At 49.7% G+C, this 15,542-nt stretch overlaps 2 protein-coding genes across 2 annotated transcripts in view; both read right to left on the bottom strand.

Annotated features, from left to right (window-relative positions):
• The window catches only part of LOC139761411 (uncharacterized), a 9,439-nt gene extending 1,090 nt beyond the window's left edge, over positions 1-8,349 (bottom strand). Inside the window, 6 exon segments of the mRNA XM_071685566.1 lie at positions 1-575; positions 844-1,025; positions 1,510-1,657; positions 2,989-3,400; positions 3,402-5,954; positions 8,213-8,349. The exon segment at positions 1-575 is cut by the window's left edge and continues 1,090 nt beyond it. Of these exon segments, the coding sequence (XP_071541667.1) occupies positions 237-575; positions 844-1,025; positions 1,510-1,657; positions 2,989-3,400; positions 3,402-5,884 (3,564 nt within the window). The 5' untranslated portion in view covers positions 5,885-5,954; positions 8,213-8,349 and the 3' untranslated portion in view covers positions 1-236.
• A 1,752-nt stretch (positions 8,350-10,101) lies between these two features.
• Positions 10,102-13,746, bottom strand: LOC139761531 (uncharacterized). The gene is made up of 4 exons (XM_071685795.1): positions 13,480-13,746; positions 11,758-12,342; positions 11,439-11,592; positions 10,102-10,846 (listed from the first exon to the last, which is right to left on the bottom strand). Exons 2-4 carry the CDS (start codon positions 12,319-12,321, stop codon positions 10,542-10,544), a joined length of 1,023 nt encoding a protein of 340 aa, XP_071541896.1. The 5' UTR covers positions 12,322-12,342; positions 13,480-13,746; the 3' UTR covers positions 10,102-10,541.
• Positions 13,747-15,542: the final 1,796 nt, after the last annotated feature.

Genomic DNA, 15,542 nt, shown 5'->3' on the forward strand with positions numbered 1-15,542 from the left:
TACACACACACACACACCCATATTGACCAGGGGGAGAGGGAGGGAAGGGGGCTTTCATGGGGAGGGGGAGTACACACACACACACACACACACACACACACACACACATATTGACTAGGGGGAGAGGAAGGGAAGGGGGGTGGTTTCATGGGGGGAGAGGGAGTGAGAGTAATAGAATAGTGAGGAATGTTATCAAATCCCACTGGGATTGGAAGACCTCCATGTACTTCGAACTTCTATGACGACCCACGGTGTCTTCTCCTCTTGGAAGACCTCCTTCGGGGCTTCGGGGTGGGCGTGGGCGTCGTGGGCGTCGTGATGAGGTGGTCGTGGTCGTCGTGGACGACGACAACGGGCGTCGTCGTCGTCGTGGTGAGGGAGCTTGGATCCGCCAACTGTCGCTTGCGTGAGGACATGGTCGAGGTGAAGGGCGTTGGAGTCCCTTCGTCGAAGGAGACGATCCTTGATTCCCCTCGCTTGCCCTTCGTTCCCTTCGCGCCCCTGGGGCCCATAGCGCCCTTCACGTCCTCGCCAGGGGCCCCAGTCTCCCCCCTGGCGCCGTTACACTGGCATGACTGACGAAGGGAAAAGGGGAAAAGAAAAACAAATGAGTGAAATGGAATCAGTCGTTCTGGTATATAGCAACAGTAATGTCTATCTATCTATCTGCTTATCTATCTATCTATCTACTTATCTATCTATCTATCTATCTATATCAAGTGACTGTTCCATGTCTTTCTCCTATCTTCTTGCAAGACTTTTAAAGACTAGGTTTCCAGTGTGGTTCTACGTCCACTACACTCAAACAACAACAGATGACCATCTCGTATAGCACTGTCTTACCCCTTGGCTTCCGGGCGATCCCCTGGCGCCCTTATCGCCCTGCGGACCCTGGGGTCCTTTAGGGGGGGTCTTCTCTCTCTCCCTGTCGCAATCTCCAGGCAGGCCCTTCACGCCCTGACCTCCCTTCTCGCCCTGGTGGCCTTTGAAACCCCGAGGTCCAGGGTTTCCTGTGAAGTCCATCGCTGTAATGGGAAAAAGAGAGATAGAGAGAGAGAGTGAGTGAGTAAGAGAGAGAGAGAGAGAGAGAGAGAGAGAGAGAGAGAGAGAGAGAGAGAGAGAGAGAGAGAGAGAGTGGCGCCTCCCTCCCTCGTACAGTAGAGATAGATAATTACCGATAGATATTGACCGAGAAGCAATCACACACGCCCTCCAAACTTGACCCTACCCATCCACCACCTCCTCCTTCTCCAACACCGTCACCAACACCGTCACCAACACTCCCCACCACCACCTCCTCCTCCTCCAACACCTCTCCAACACCTCTCCAACACTCCCCAACCACCACCACCATAAATACGTCAACTTCGCCCTCCACTTCAAATCCCCCATTGGGTCCCTCTCATATCATCTTTACCCCCTCTTTTCCTCCTCTTCCACCTATCCCTCTTTTCTTTCCCATCTCCCCCTCCGCCCAGTCTAAAACTCGAACCCCCACTTGAACCTCACCTCTGAACCTCTTGGCCAGGGTCTTCATAGCGACATTGTGGGTTTCCATAGACGCCTGGATCTCGCCCAGTCTGTCCAGCATTTCTCTCAGGCTGTCCAAGCGATCGTGGAGCTCCTGGTAGTCGTACGGACACGGAGGTGTCTTCTGCTGCAGGTGCGAGAGGCAGGGGTTTATATAGTACCTGGTCAGGCTACGAGGGGTTACCAATTAGTATCATTTTGAGTTACCAGTTAGCATCAATTTTTGTGTCTCCTTTTTGTTTTCCCCCCTACCACACTACTAGTTGCCAGATAGTGCCGTTTTGGTGGTGTTTATTATTTTTATATTTGATTTAGAGTTGTAACTGAAAGCATGTCAGTTAGTTATATGGCCATACCTGAGCTATAGAATTAGAAGTTACGTCGGGTACTTATATAGCTTGATGTTAGCTTAAAATGAAGAGAAAAGATAGCTTAGTTAAACGCCAGCTAAACTGCCAATTACAGACATTTAGATATTGTTAATTTCCTAATCTATTGGTATATGGGTTATTATCATCAAGTATAGCAGCTGTTCATTAATGACTCCTCCCTAGTTCATTATTGAAATCAGGTAAAGTAATTGACTATAAATGAAATAGCATTGTGGTTCGAATTGGGTAGTTTATGAGTTCAATTTAGTTGTTCTGAAACTGGGTAAAAGGATCCACTTATTACTCTCTTGTGTCTCATGGCATCTGTGGGTCGTGGCACTTACCCGTGGGTCGTGGCACTTACCTGTTGGGTCGTGGCACTTACCTGTGGGTCGTGGCACTTACCTGTGGGTCGTGGCACTTACCTGTGGGTCGTGGCACTTACCTGTGGGTCGTGGCACTTACCTGTTGGGTCGTGGCACTTACCTGTGGGTCGTGGCACTTACCTGTGGGTCATGGCACTTACCTGTGGGTCGTGGTACTTACCTGTGGGTCGTGGTATTTACCTGTGGATCGTGGCACTTACCTGTGGGTCGTGGCACTTACCTGTTGGGTCGTGGCACTTACCTGTGGGTCGTGGTACTTACCTGTGGGTCGTGGCACTTACCTGTGGGTCGTGGTACTTACCTGTGGGTCGTGGCACTTACCTGTGGGTCGTGGCACTTACCTGTGGGTCGTGGTACTTACCTGTGGGTCGTAATACTTACCTGTAGGTCGTGGCACTTACCTGTAGGTCGTGACACTGACTACCCCTTACACTGTGGCACTTACCTGGGGTTTCTCCTTCAAATCTCATTAGAGATACTTCTTTTATGACAAGTGGTTTGTGAGATCCCTTTTATTATTTTTCTTTTTTCACCTTGGGAAGCGTAAAGAGGGTGTCGAAACCCACCTGTGTCGTGTGAAGAGGGGACACTCATCTTAAGGATCGAGCAGAGGGGACTCATCTTAAGGATCGAACAGCTGGGAGAATTCATCTTAAGGATCGAACAGAGGGGACTCATCTTAAGGATGGGGCAGTACTAACCTCACAGCAGGAGGTCCTGTTGTCCAAGACGGCGATGATGCTCTCCAAATCCTCTTCAGAGGAGCAGCACTCGTTGCATCCTGTCTCGGGCCTTGAGCAGTCCCCTGGGGGACCCGGTAGACCTGGGGGACCTGGGGGACCAAAGCCATCAGGTCCCGGGTCCCCTCTCTTCCCAGGGTTCCATTTGCCGATTCGTCCCTCGTCGCCAATGGGTCCCCTTGGACACTCGGGGCAATCTCTGGGGTTGCACCCTGGGGGACATGGCTGTCCGGGGAAGCACTGTGGACATGGGGTCGGGGGACACCCTGGGGGACATGGGTCTCCGGGGAAGCATTGTGGACATGGGGTCATGGGACACCCTGGGGGACATGGGTCTCCGGGGAGGCACTGTGGACATGGGGTCATGGGACACCCCTGGGGGACATTGGAATCCCGGGTAACAATTTGGACACGGGGTCATGGGACACCCTGGGGGACATGGGTCTCCGGGGAGGCACTGTGGACATGGGGTCACGGGACAGTTGCCTGGACATTCATACCCTGGGTAACAAGGTGGACATGGGACATATGGGCACCCCGGTGGACACCTCTCTCCTACGTAGCAGTTTGGACATGGCGTCGGTGGACATCCGCTGGGACATTGCTCCCCTGGATAACACGTGGGACACGGTGTCTCGGGACATCCCGCTGGACAGAGGTCGCCAGGGAAGCAATTCGGACACGGGGTCATTGGACATCCGGGTGGACACGGTTCCCCCCGGTAGCAAAATGGACATGGCGTGAAGGGACATCCTGGTGGACATTCTTCTCCCGGATAACAAGTAGGACACGGTGTCTCAGGACATACAGAGGGACAGGACTGTCCCGGATAACACGTTGGACATGGTGTCTGTGGACATGGGGTAGGACATTTTTCACCAGGATAGCAAGTTGGACACGGGGTGATTGGACACGGCGCGGGACATCTTTCCCCTGGGTAGCATATTGGACATGGTGTCACTGGACAGCCGATAGGACACGTGTCCCCTGGATAGCATATTGGACATGGTGTTTCTGGACATCCACTAGGGCATCTTTGGCCCGGAAAGCAATCTGGACATGGGACTATTGGACATTCGGGGGGACAGAAAGCGTCATTGTAACATATAGGACATGGTGTCTCAGGACACCCTATTGGACATGGGCTTCCTGGGTAGCATGCTGGACATGGGGTTCTTGGACATCCCGGTGGACATGGGTCTGCCGGGTAACATACGGGACAAGGCGTCGTGGGACATGTCCCCGGACAGCGGTCACCCGGATAACACTGTGGACACTGGGACACTGGGCATCCTACGGGACAGTCCTCTCCTGGATAGCAAATGGGACATACGAATGACGGACATCCCGGGGGACAGTAAGTCCCAGGGAAACAAGTAGGACATGGGGTCATTGGACATCCTACTGGACACCGATCCCCTGGGTAACACTGTGGACACGGCGTCGGTGGACATCCTGTGGGACACCTCTGCCCTGGGTAACAATCAGGACATGGCGTCAGTGGACATGTCGGTGGACATGGGGTATCTGGATAGCATTCTGGACATGGGGTCGGAGGACATCCTAGTGGACACGGTTCTCCCGGATAACATGAAGGACATGGCGTCGTTGGACATGCTGAGGGACATGGATTACCCGGATAGCAAACAGGACATGGGGTCGGGGGACAACCCGCAGGACATCTTTGTCCCGGGTAGCAAGGTGGACATCTTCCCGCGGGACATGTCGGGGGACAGAATTCCCCCGGAAAACATGATGGACACGGGGTCAGTGGACATCCCAGGGGACATTTCTCTCCGGGATAGCAAGGAGGACACGGGGTCTGTGGACACCCCAGGGGACACCGTTGTCCCGGGTAGCAAGTAGGACACGGGGTCTGTGGACATGTAAGAGGACAAGGTTGTCCAGGAAAGCATTGTGGACATGGCTCTTGGGGACATCCGGGTGGACATGGTTCTCCTGGAGGGCAGCGAGGACATGGCGTCACTGGACATCCTGCAGGACACTGGGTACCGGGGTAGCAGAGTGGACATGATATAGGACACCCGATAGGACATGGCTCACCGGGATTACATGTGGGACATGGCGTCACTGGACATCCCGCTGGACACCAGGTCCCAGGGTAACAAAGTGGACACGGCGTCGGTGGACATCCCGGTGGACACCTGGAGCCTGGATAACACAGGGGACACGGCGTCTGAGGACATCCGGCGGGGCATGGGGCCCCCGGGTAGCAGACGGGACACTCCTTGGCTGGACAACCAATGGGACATGGTGTCCCAGGGTAACAGGGTGGACACGGCGTGGCTGGACATCCCACAGGACACGGTTCTCCAGGGTAACAAGGAGGGCAGGGCGTCTGGGGACACCCTGGGGGACAGCAAGTCCCAGGATAACATGGTGGACAAGATCTTGGAGGAGGAAGGAAAGAAGGGTCGAACGGGACGGGGCCCATGGAAAAGGGGTCCCCAGGGGAGGGGCATCCAGGTGGGCAGTCAGCCCCAGGGGCGCAGATGGGGCAGGTGGCTTGCCTCTTCGTCTTCTTGCGTAGGACGAAGAGAAGGGCGTCCAGGACCTCCCCGTCGGGAGAAGAAGAGGAGGCCCTGGAAGGCCCTGGATCCAGGGAGGCGTTCACGCCCTCCCGAAGGAGATCGGAGGCCATGGAGGCGTTCACGCCCTCCCGAAGGAGATCGGAGGCCATGGAATCCAGGTGTGAGGCGAAGAGGTCGCTGGCAAGGCTTTCCAGCACGGCGACCTCAGGGTCCGGGTTCGATTCCAGGAAGGAGAGCGACCCTGGAAGGTACAAAGCCCACACCATGGCCCACCACGGCCATGGGAAGACCAGAGCCCACTTCATGGCTTGAAATGCCAGAGGCTTGAACCACCACCGACCCACGCCTCCTCCCCACCACGCCTCCTCCCCGCGCCTGGAATATCAATATTCCTTCGCTGGAATACAGAAGACTCCACTCTGGAATGGAATATTCTTCATCTTCATAAAGAGAGAAAGAGAGGGAAATGTCACACGGTCTTCCACAATACAAATACAACATCAGGCATTTCGTAAATAAATAGATCCATAATGAAATAAGATAGAAGAAAAAGAATATATATATATATATATATATATATATATATATATATATATATATATATATATATATATATATATATATATATATATATATATATATATATATATATATTCCTATAAGTCCACGGGGAAAATGAAGCACGAAAAGTTCCCAAGTGCACTTTCGTGAAATAATCACATCATCAGGGGAGACACAAGAGAGAAATATAACAGTCAGTTGATATACATCGAAGAGACGAAGACGCCATTTGGTAAACATATATATATATATATATATATATATATATATATATATATATATATATATATATATATATATATACCATCCCTGAAAACATCTGGTTTCACCACGGCGAATATTTCTTCTTCTTTTTTAAAAAAAAAAAGAAATAAAAGAGAAAAAAAATCCCCTATTTAGATATGGTACGTCACGTGACCTTAGCTATAGCTGGAACACGTGATCTATAACTATGGCACACGTCACTTGAGCATTCTATAACCCTCATCCCCCCCCCACGTCACCCCTTCCCTTCCCTCGCCCCTTCCCTACGCCCCTTCCCTCGCCCCTTCCCTCCACGTCCTTTAAAACACCTCCCTTATCAACAGAAGAACTAACACCATACATACACACACACACACCCCTTCCCTTCCCTTCCCTTCCCTCCCTCACCCATTTAGAGCAAGCCCTCCCCTCCTCTCTCCCTCCCTCCCCTCCCTCCCTCCTCTCCTCCCTCACCACAAGAGCACCACCTCCCTCCCCCCTCCCTCCCTCCCTCCCTCCCCCTCTCCCTCCCTCCCCCTCTCCCTCGTCACCAAAACATGCCCCCCTCCCCCTCCCCCTCCTCACCTTCAAAGATAAATTAACACCCCCCCACGTCCCTCAAAAGCAATTCCATTACCACCAGATCACGCCCATTGTCATTAGAACACGTCCCTCCCTTCTCCCTACAACACGCCCCTTACCACTAGAACACGTCCTTCGTCACCAGAACACGTTCTCACGTGCCTAGCTCACGTCTGTCGCAAACTAGAACACGTCCTTTGTCACTAGAACACGTGCTTCGTCACCAGAACACGTCCTTCGTCACCAGAACACGTTCTCCCGTGCCTAGCTCACGTCTGTCGCCACTAGAACACGTCCTTCGTCACCAGAACACGTCCTTCGTCACCAGAACACGTTCTCACGTGCCTAGCTCACGTCCGTTGCCACCAGAACACGTCCTTTGTAACGTGAACACGTCCTTCGTCACGAGAACACGTTCTCACGTGCCTAGCTCACGTCCGTTGCCACCAGAACACGTCCTTTGTAACGTGAACACGTCCTTCGTCACGAGAACACGTTCTCACGTGCCTAGCTCACGTCCGTCGCCACTAGAACACGTCCTTCGTCACGAGAACACGTCCTTCGTCACGAGAACACGTCCTTTGTCACGAGAGCACGTCCGTCGCCACTAGAACACGTCCTTTGTCACCAGAACACGTCTTCACGTCCCTAGAACACGTCCATCACCACTAGAACAAGCCCTTCCCCACCAGAACACGTCCCTTCGTCTCAAAGATACGCCTCGTGTTACCAGAACACACCTTCCTCGTCCGTGAACACGCCCCTGGCCACTAGAACACGCCCCTTTTGTCCATAGAACACGCCCCTCGCCACCAGAACACGTCCCCATTGTCCATAGAACACGCCCTTCGCCACCAGAACACACGCCCCTCGGTACAAGAACACACGCCCCTCCATCACCAGAACACACGCCCCTCGTCCCTAAAACACGCCCTTCGCCACCACAACACACGCCCCTCGGTACCAGAACACACGCCCTTCGCCACCAGAACACACGCCCTTCGTCCCTAGAACACGCCCTTCGCCACCAGAACACACGCCCTTCGTCCCTAAAATACGCCCCTCGCCACCACAACGCACGCTCTCCCCCTTCGACCCCTAAAACACGCCCCTCGGTACCACAACACACGCCCCTCGGTACCACAACACACGCCCCTCCACCACCACAACACACGCCCCTCCACCACCACAACACACGCCCCCTCCCTTCGTCTCCTAACAACGCCGTAGGACACTCTCTTCCTTACCTTAATCCTACAGGAACCCTCTCCTACTGGGGTGCCCCTTCCGATGGAACGGTGGCTGGTTCTGAAGAGGCGCTGCTGCCTACTGCTGCTGGGGACGCCCTGGGATGCCGAGGGGCCCTGTGTGTGTGTGTGTGTGTCGGAGATGTCGGGAGTGGGAGAGATGTGGTGGGCGTGGTGGTGGGTGGGGGAAAGGAAGGGAAGGGGGGGTGGTAGTAATGCCCTCTCCTCCCCAAATAGATGGAGGGAGGGCTGGGGTATTGGTGGGGGGGAAGAAGGGGGGGAGAAAAGGGGGGGTGAAGCCCTCCCCTTCTCCAGGAGGGTTGGGCGCTGTGTTGAGGAGGGGGGAAAGTGGGAGAAGTGGAAGGGGGGGGGGTAAGACCCACCACTCCTCACCCCTTTCGTCTGTTCCATCATGTTCGGCATAGATATGAACGTCTTCTGTCTAACTCTGTCTCTGTCTTTCTCTGTCTGTTTATCAGCGCGAGACGTCGTCCAAATGCACCTAAATGGACAAGGGGTGGTGGATAGTGGAGCGTCTCCCATCTTCTATATCATAACCAGAGCCAAAGACGATTGGAAAACGGGTGGGACGAAATCATGAGAAAGTTTGGCGAACTGGTGGCGAAAAATTACATCTATCTGGTGCCTCTTTCACACACACACACCCTCCTTTCTCTTACCCCTCCTCCTCGTCCCTCTCCCTCCTTTAGGGCCGTCCTTGGCACCCCCTGAGAGAGAGCCTTCCCCCCCTTAACACACACACCCCCAGGGTTTGCAACAAGGGGGTGACTGTCTTGGCTTACAGTAGGTGGGTGACAGGGGGAACCACAGTGTCTGGGTTGCCACAGCTCAAGGTTGAAGTGGGGACCCGACTGGCGCGAAGGAAGACGACCAACTGGCCTGCCGACCTCCATCTGACGCTCAGGATGGTGGTGTTGTTGTTAGGGTGTCAACTCGCTGCCGTCAAGGTTTTCGATATCCTGTGCGGTGGAAGGAGGAGAGAGAGAGAGAGAGAGAGAGAGAGAGAGAGAGAGAGAGAGAGAGAGAGAGAGAGAGAGAGAGAGAGAGAGAGAGAGAGTTGTGTTGGTGGACCCTCACCCTATTGATGTGACGGTATTCAATATATTGATTTCCTTAATGAAAATATATATATATATATATATATATATATATATATATATATATATATATATATATATATATATATATATATATATATATATATATATATATATATATATATTCCCCCCCCTTCCTTCTTATTAGTCATGTCATTATTTGTTTCAATTCCCCTTCTTCTTCTTCTTCTTCTTCTTCTTCTTCTTCTTCTTCTTCTTCTTCCTACATTCCATCCTTCCTCTTCCTCTTATCAACTTCATCTTCATGACCTTTTCTTTCTTCGACACATACTTCCTTTTCCCTTATTCATCCATATTCATTTTGCTTTTACATTTTCCTCTTCGTCTCATATACTATAAAAGCATTATAGTGATGGATGATTGTATATGTGTGTGTGTGTGTGTGTGTGTGTGTGTGTGTGTGTGTGTAAGAATCCTGATGGTATATTCTCATTTCCCTTCGAATAAAAATGTAATGGACTCCATGTAACAGCTGGTCAGCTCACAATCATCTCACCAAACAGCAACAAAAAGAATAAATGATTCTCATTGAACCACGATAATATAATTACTGAATCACTGAAGGAAAATTATCACATGAATATCATTAAGTATGGTAGCTGATGTACTCATCTGCTGTGGATTCATCCCATGTATTCATCAAAGGGCTGATGGGTCAAATCCCCCATACCAAACAGATGGTTTAATGAAAGCAGTTCATAACATATAGGAATTTTATTACAATGTTCACCATCCTCTGTTACATAGGAGTACTTGTGAACATGGTGTACCCAGACATCGTTTTCTTCTCGTCTTTGCTGGTCTTTGGATTCGAATGCATTCTCTGCAATTCCAGAGGAGAGGGGTCAAAAAGGGCCTGTAAAGGGTTTTAAGGGTGATCAGGGTCAAAGGTCGCAGGAAGCATAGGTCAAGGTCATGGGGAGTCAGGGAATCAGTCAGGGGTCAAAGGTCTTCGTGGGGAACCCTTATCAGGGTCGTAGGTCGTGGGGAACCCTTATCAGGGTCAAAGGTCATGGGAAATCCTTATCAGGGTCAAAGGTCATGGGAAATCCTTATCAGGGTCAAAGGTCATGGGAAATCCTTATCAGGGTCAAAGGTCATGGGAAATCCTTATTAGGGTCGTGAGGAAGGAGTCAGGGAATGAGTCAGGGACGTGGTTAGGGATGGTAAAGATGTTCAGGGACGCCCCCTCAGGGGATCCCACTGGGTCCTCTTGATCCCTTGTCACCTCTTGGTCCCCTGGGTCCACGGCGCCCCTTCAGGTCTTCCCCAGGGGGACCTGGCTCCCCACGTTCTCCATCGCAGCCGCATTTCTTATCCCCCGGGGGACCTGGGTTTCCCTTGTGGCCCGGCGGGCCCTGGGGGCCAGCCTGTGGGTTGATGAAGCTCCTACTGACGGTGCAGGAGCCATGGTTACCTCTGCTACCTGGAGGGCCCTTGCTTCCTTCGTGGCCTTTTGCTCCTGGGTCACCCCGATCACCTCCTTCGCCCGGATCTGGTGGGGAGATAATGGGAAGCAAGGAACGAAGTGATGACGGAGACGTGTGACGTGACAGTGACGTGTGACGTGATGGTGACGTGATGGGATAGTGTGAATCAGTCTTTTTGTCAACCTTCTCCAGTCTAAAAAAACAACACCCATTTCTATACGACTAAACTTTGGTAAGTAACCAGGACTTCTAGCTATAAGATTCTATGGCCTTTTCTCTAGAAATCAACTTCTAGCTACAACACTCTATGTTCTGCTCTCTAGAAATCAACTTCTAGCTACAACACTCTATGTCCTGTTCTCTAGAAATCAACTTCTAGCTACAACACTCTATGTTCTGTTCTCTAGAAATCAACTTCTAGCTATAACACTCTATGTCCTGTTCTCTAGAAATCAACTTCTAGCTACAACACTCTATGTTCTGTTCTCTAGAAATCAACTTCTAGCTATAACACTCTATGTCCTGTTCTCTAGAAATCAACCAGAGTCGACCTCACAGAACTAGATTGATAGGAAAACTCAAAGACTTAAAACTATGGTGTGTGTGTGTGTGTGTGTGTGTGTGTGTGTGTGTGTGTGTGTGTGTGTTTGGACTCACAGCCAGGGTTGTTTCTGATGTTGAGCAGGAGAGCAGCGTGGATCTTCAGCCTGGCTTCCACTTTGGACAATTCTTTCAATCTGGACTCCAGAATCGCCAGACGCATGACGAGAATGTCGAAGTCGAAGACACAGGCCTCCCGCTCGTGCCGAGTCTGTAGGAGAGAGAGAGAGAGAGAGAGATGAATAGGGAGAGAGAGAGAGAGAGAGAGAGAGAGAGAGAGAGAGAGAGAGAGAGAGAGAGAGAGAGAGAGAGAGAGAGAGAGAGAGGACTTTGTGGACACCTTCAGGGAAACAATGAGGACAAAGTGGACACTTACGTGGCATTTCTTGGAGCACTTGGCTGACACACAACCGGGGACATGTTGATCCACCACATACTTCAAGTACTTCCTCTTATTGTAGTGGCTGGGTGGCGGGGTCAGTGAAGGGCAGAAGGGTGGTGAGTTTCTTCGTGGAGGAGTGTAGGTGGATGACCGCCATGGTGAGCTTGTTTGAATCTGTCTCTTTACCCTCGAAGAAGAAGAAGCAGAAGAAGAAGAAGAATTCTTTAAGACCCCAGAGAGGACGTCCTCGAAGCCATCTTCATCTTTCTCCTCCGGTGGGATCATAATGTCCTCGTCGGGTCCTTCATCGGGGAAGGAATCACCGAAGGACCTCATCATTATCCCCCCTTCCTCCCTCGCATGCTGGTCGCTAGGACTGCCACGATCTGCCTCCTCCTGTGCTTCTAAGGATCTCATGGCATCCTCGAAGGCCAGGATCTCAGGGAGAAGTGCCGAAGGTCTAGGAGGACTGGAGGATACGTGAGGGGACGCATTGGATCCCTGAGGAACCCCAGCTAGAAGGATGCTGGTCCACAACAACACCAGTGGTACGTGCATCTTTGAGACTAGCAGAAAACCCTGTCGAAGAGAAAGAGGTACGTTAAATCAGTGGTCAGTAGCACTGAAGGTGTAGTGATGATGGCCTTCGCATTGAAGACAAAGGTGTAGTGGAGTGTTGTGTATATATATATATATACATGATAGATCAAGGGTTGTGTTCAAGATCTGCCACAGAAAGGGCGTTGTGGAGATAGGTTGTAGTGAAGATGTGATCTTGTGGAGATGGGGGTGTAGTTAAGATGTGGTATAGTGAAGACTGCCTCTAAGCTGGCTCATAACATGAGCCAAGTTAGGTTCATGGCTTGTTGAAGAGATTAATGATTAATGATAATGATAATAATGATGATTATATTGATACAAGTAATATTGATAATCATAACACCAATGATAATAATGATGATAATAACAATAATAATAATAATAATAATAATGATAATAATAATAATAATAATAATGATAATAATAATAATGATGATGATGATAATAATGATAACAATAATACTAATAATGATATAATAATAATAATAATAATAATAATAATAATAATAATAATAATGATAATAATAATGATAATGATAATAATAATAATAATAATAATAATAATAATAATGATAATGATAATAATAATAATAATAATAATAATAATAATAATAATAATAATAATAATAATAATGATAATCATGATAATAATGATAATAATCAATATTAAAATGTTAATGATAATAGCAAAAGTAATGATAACCATGTAAAAAATAGAATGTATGATAACAAATAAGTAACTTCATAATTATCGTTACTTTTCTGTTATCATTATCACCTTTATCACTATCATTATTACAATTATCTAACAGAGCTGTGTTATCTCTCTAATCCTTCTAAATGTATCTCTGCATCACTGTAATTGAATGTATTATTGCACTTAGACATCGTATCACTGTATATCGAATTACTGTATTACTGTATGAGTAAACTCATATCTGTAGATCTCCACGTCTCCATTCAATTCAGCTGTATCCTTACGTTACTGTATTCTGTCAATGACTGTAATTAGATTTCTACACCACATCCCCTGCAGTTGTACAACACCATATAACTTTCCTTTTTAATAAAGGGGGAATGGAATGGGTTGGTTGTCAATTCTTAAGGGTTGCTTACCTTAAAGGGGGTGTAGATGGCTTTAAAGGGGGGACAGAAACAAACCCACCCACCAACCCCCCCCCTTCTTTTTCCACTCTGTCTTTAGCGTCACTCTATACGACTCTCGCAATCCAATGGTCGAAACTCGTGCCTTCCTTCCTTGCCTTGCCTTCACTCGTACACACACACCCACACACAGAACACCACAGAACCACCCCAAGGAGGAGCCCAGAGCCACTGGCGTCCGCGAACCTCTCCACCACCATGTCTCTACACCATCCCCCACTTCCCCCCCGCCTCCACACTCCCGCCACTCCACCACCCTCCAACACACACACCCCCCCAACCACCTCATGTCTCCCCTCCCCCCATCGCCTCTTTACCAAAGGGCGTCCTAGCTTCGTCTCTTCGATGTATATATCAACTGACTGTTATATTTCTCTCTTGTGTCTCCCCTGATGATGATGTGATTATGACACGAAAGTGCACTTGGCAACTTATCGTGTTTCATTTTCTCCCCAGATCATCTATTCTAACCCTCCTCCCCCCCCTCCTCCTCTATGCTATGGGGTGGAGAAGGGACTTCTTCCCCCCCCCCCCCCTTCAGAGATGTGGCTGAAACACACACACACACAGAGTGTCTGGGATGGGATGGGATGGGATGGGTCCGGGTGGGTCCCCCTACGGTGGGTGGGGGGGGACCCCCCTCACCCACCGTAAGGGACCCACCCCCACTGAATTTGTAGTCATGTAACCCAGCGTTCGTAGCTGGGGTACCGACGGGCATAGAGACCTCGCTGTAACGTTTGGGTGCTCGCGGAGGGGGAAGGGGTTGATGGGGGGGGGGGGTGTGATGGGGTAGGGGGGGGAATGAAGATTGGGGGGGTTGTGGTTGGGGGGGGGTATGTTGCAGAAGGTCAAGGGGGGGGGGGGAATACCCAGCATCGTATTCTGTATCGGCAACGCAACACAGTGAGTAGACTGTGTTGTGTGTCTGTTAATCTATCTATTCATACATCCATCTATCTCTATCTATCTATCGATCTATCTCTCTCTCTCTCTATCTCTCTCTCTCTCTCTCTCTCTCTCTCTCTCTCTCTTTCTCTCTCTATCTCTCTCTCTCTCTCTCTCTCTCTCTCTCTCTCTCTATATATATATATATATATATATATATATATATATTAGAAAGGATCACAGTTTTGCGTGTGATCAAGAAGATATTCCTATGAGTCCACGGGGAAAATGAAACACAAGTTCCTAAGTGCACTTTCGTGTCATAATCACATCATCAGGGGAGACACAAGAGAGAAATAAAAGTCAGTTGATATACATCGAAGAGACGAAGCTAGGACGCCATTTGGTAAACATGTTTACCAAATGGCGTCCTAGCTTCGTCTCTTCGATGTATATCAACTGACTGTTATATCTCTCTCTTGTGTCTCCCCTGATGATGTGATTATGACACAAAAGTGCACCTGGGAACTTATCGTGTTTCATTTTCCCCGTGGACTCATAGGAATATATATATATATATATATATATATATATATATATATATATATATATATATATATATATATCCGTCCTCATCAAGTCGTTAGCTAGGTTTGGGGACGAGGTCCGTTGTAACTGCCTAATTGCCCCGAGGTGGTTAAGAGCGGCTCCATAACTCGGGCGCTCGTTCAGTTGGCGTCCAGAACCCCCTCCAGTCAAAGTGAAAGTCAGAGGTGGGTTGACCACTGCAAAGGTGGTGGATAGTGGTGGGGGGGGGGGTGTGGGGGGGGGGTGTGGGGGGGTGTGGGGGGGCCTTCCTCCTTCGAAGGTCCATAAGGGTCGTTTGAGTCGGGTGTTAACTGGTTGTTGCAGGTCTGTCTCACGACGATGGTGGGGGGGATGGGGGGATGGGGGGATGGTGCTAGAGTGGGTGGTCCAAAATGCGCAGCCATCACGTCTGTGTCTGTACAAATTAATTGATTGGTTAATCAATTGGTTAATTACATCTATGTTCTCATTATCCTCTGGTGTGGTGTATGACGAGTTGATGTGGCCTTTTTTTCCTTCTTTTCTTTTAATGATAATCT

The sequence above is a fragment of the Panulirus ornatus genome, chromosome 40 (genome assembly GCF_036320965.1).
Source record: "Panulirus ornatus isolate Po-2019 chromosome 40, ASM3632096v1, whole genome shotgun sequence".
Classification (NCBI taxonomy): Eukaryota; Metazoa; Arthropoda; class Malacostraca; order Decapoda; family Palinuridae; genus Panulirus; species Panulirus ornatus.

Bases quoted from the DNA above. Each gene is read 5' to 3' on its own strand.
- LOC139761531 (XM_071685795.1), bottom strand. From the start codon at position 12,321: ATGCACGTACCACTGGTGTTGTTGTGGACCAGCATCCTTCTAGCTGGG. The intron at 11,593-11,757 runs GTAAGTGTCCAC...TCTCTCCTACAG, and splicing joins AGTGCTCCAAGAAATGCCAC to ACTCGGCACGAGCGGGAGGC. The intron at 10,847-11,438 runs GTGAGTCCAAAC...TCTCCCCACCAG, and splicing joins CATCAGAAACAACCCTGGCT to ATCCGGGCGAAGGAGGTGAT.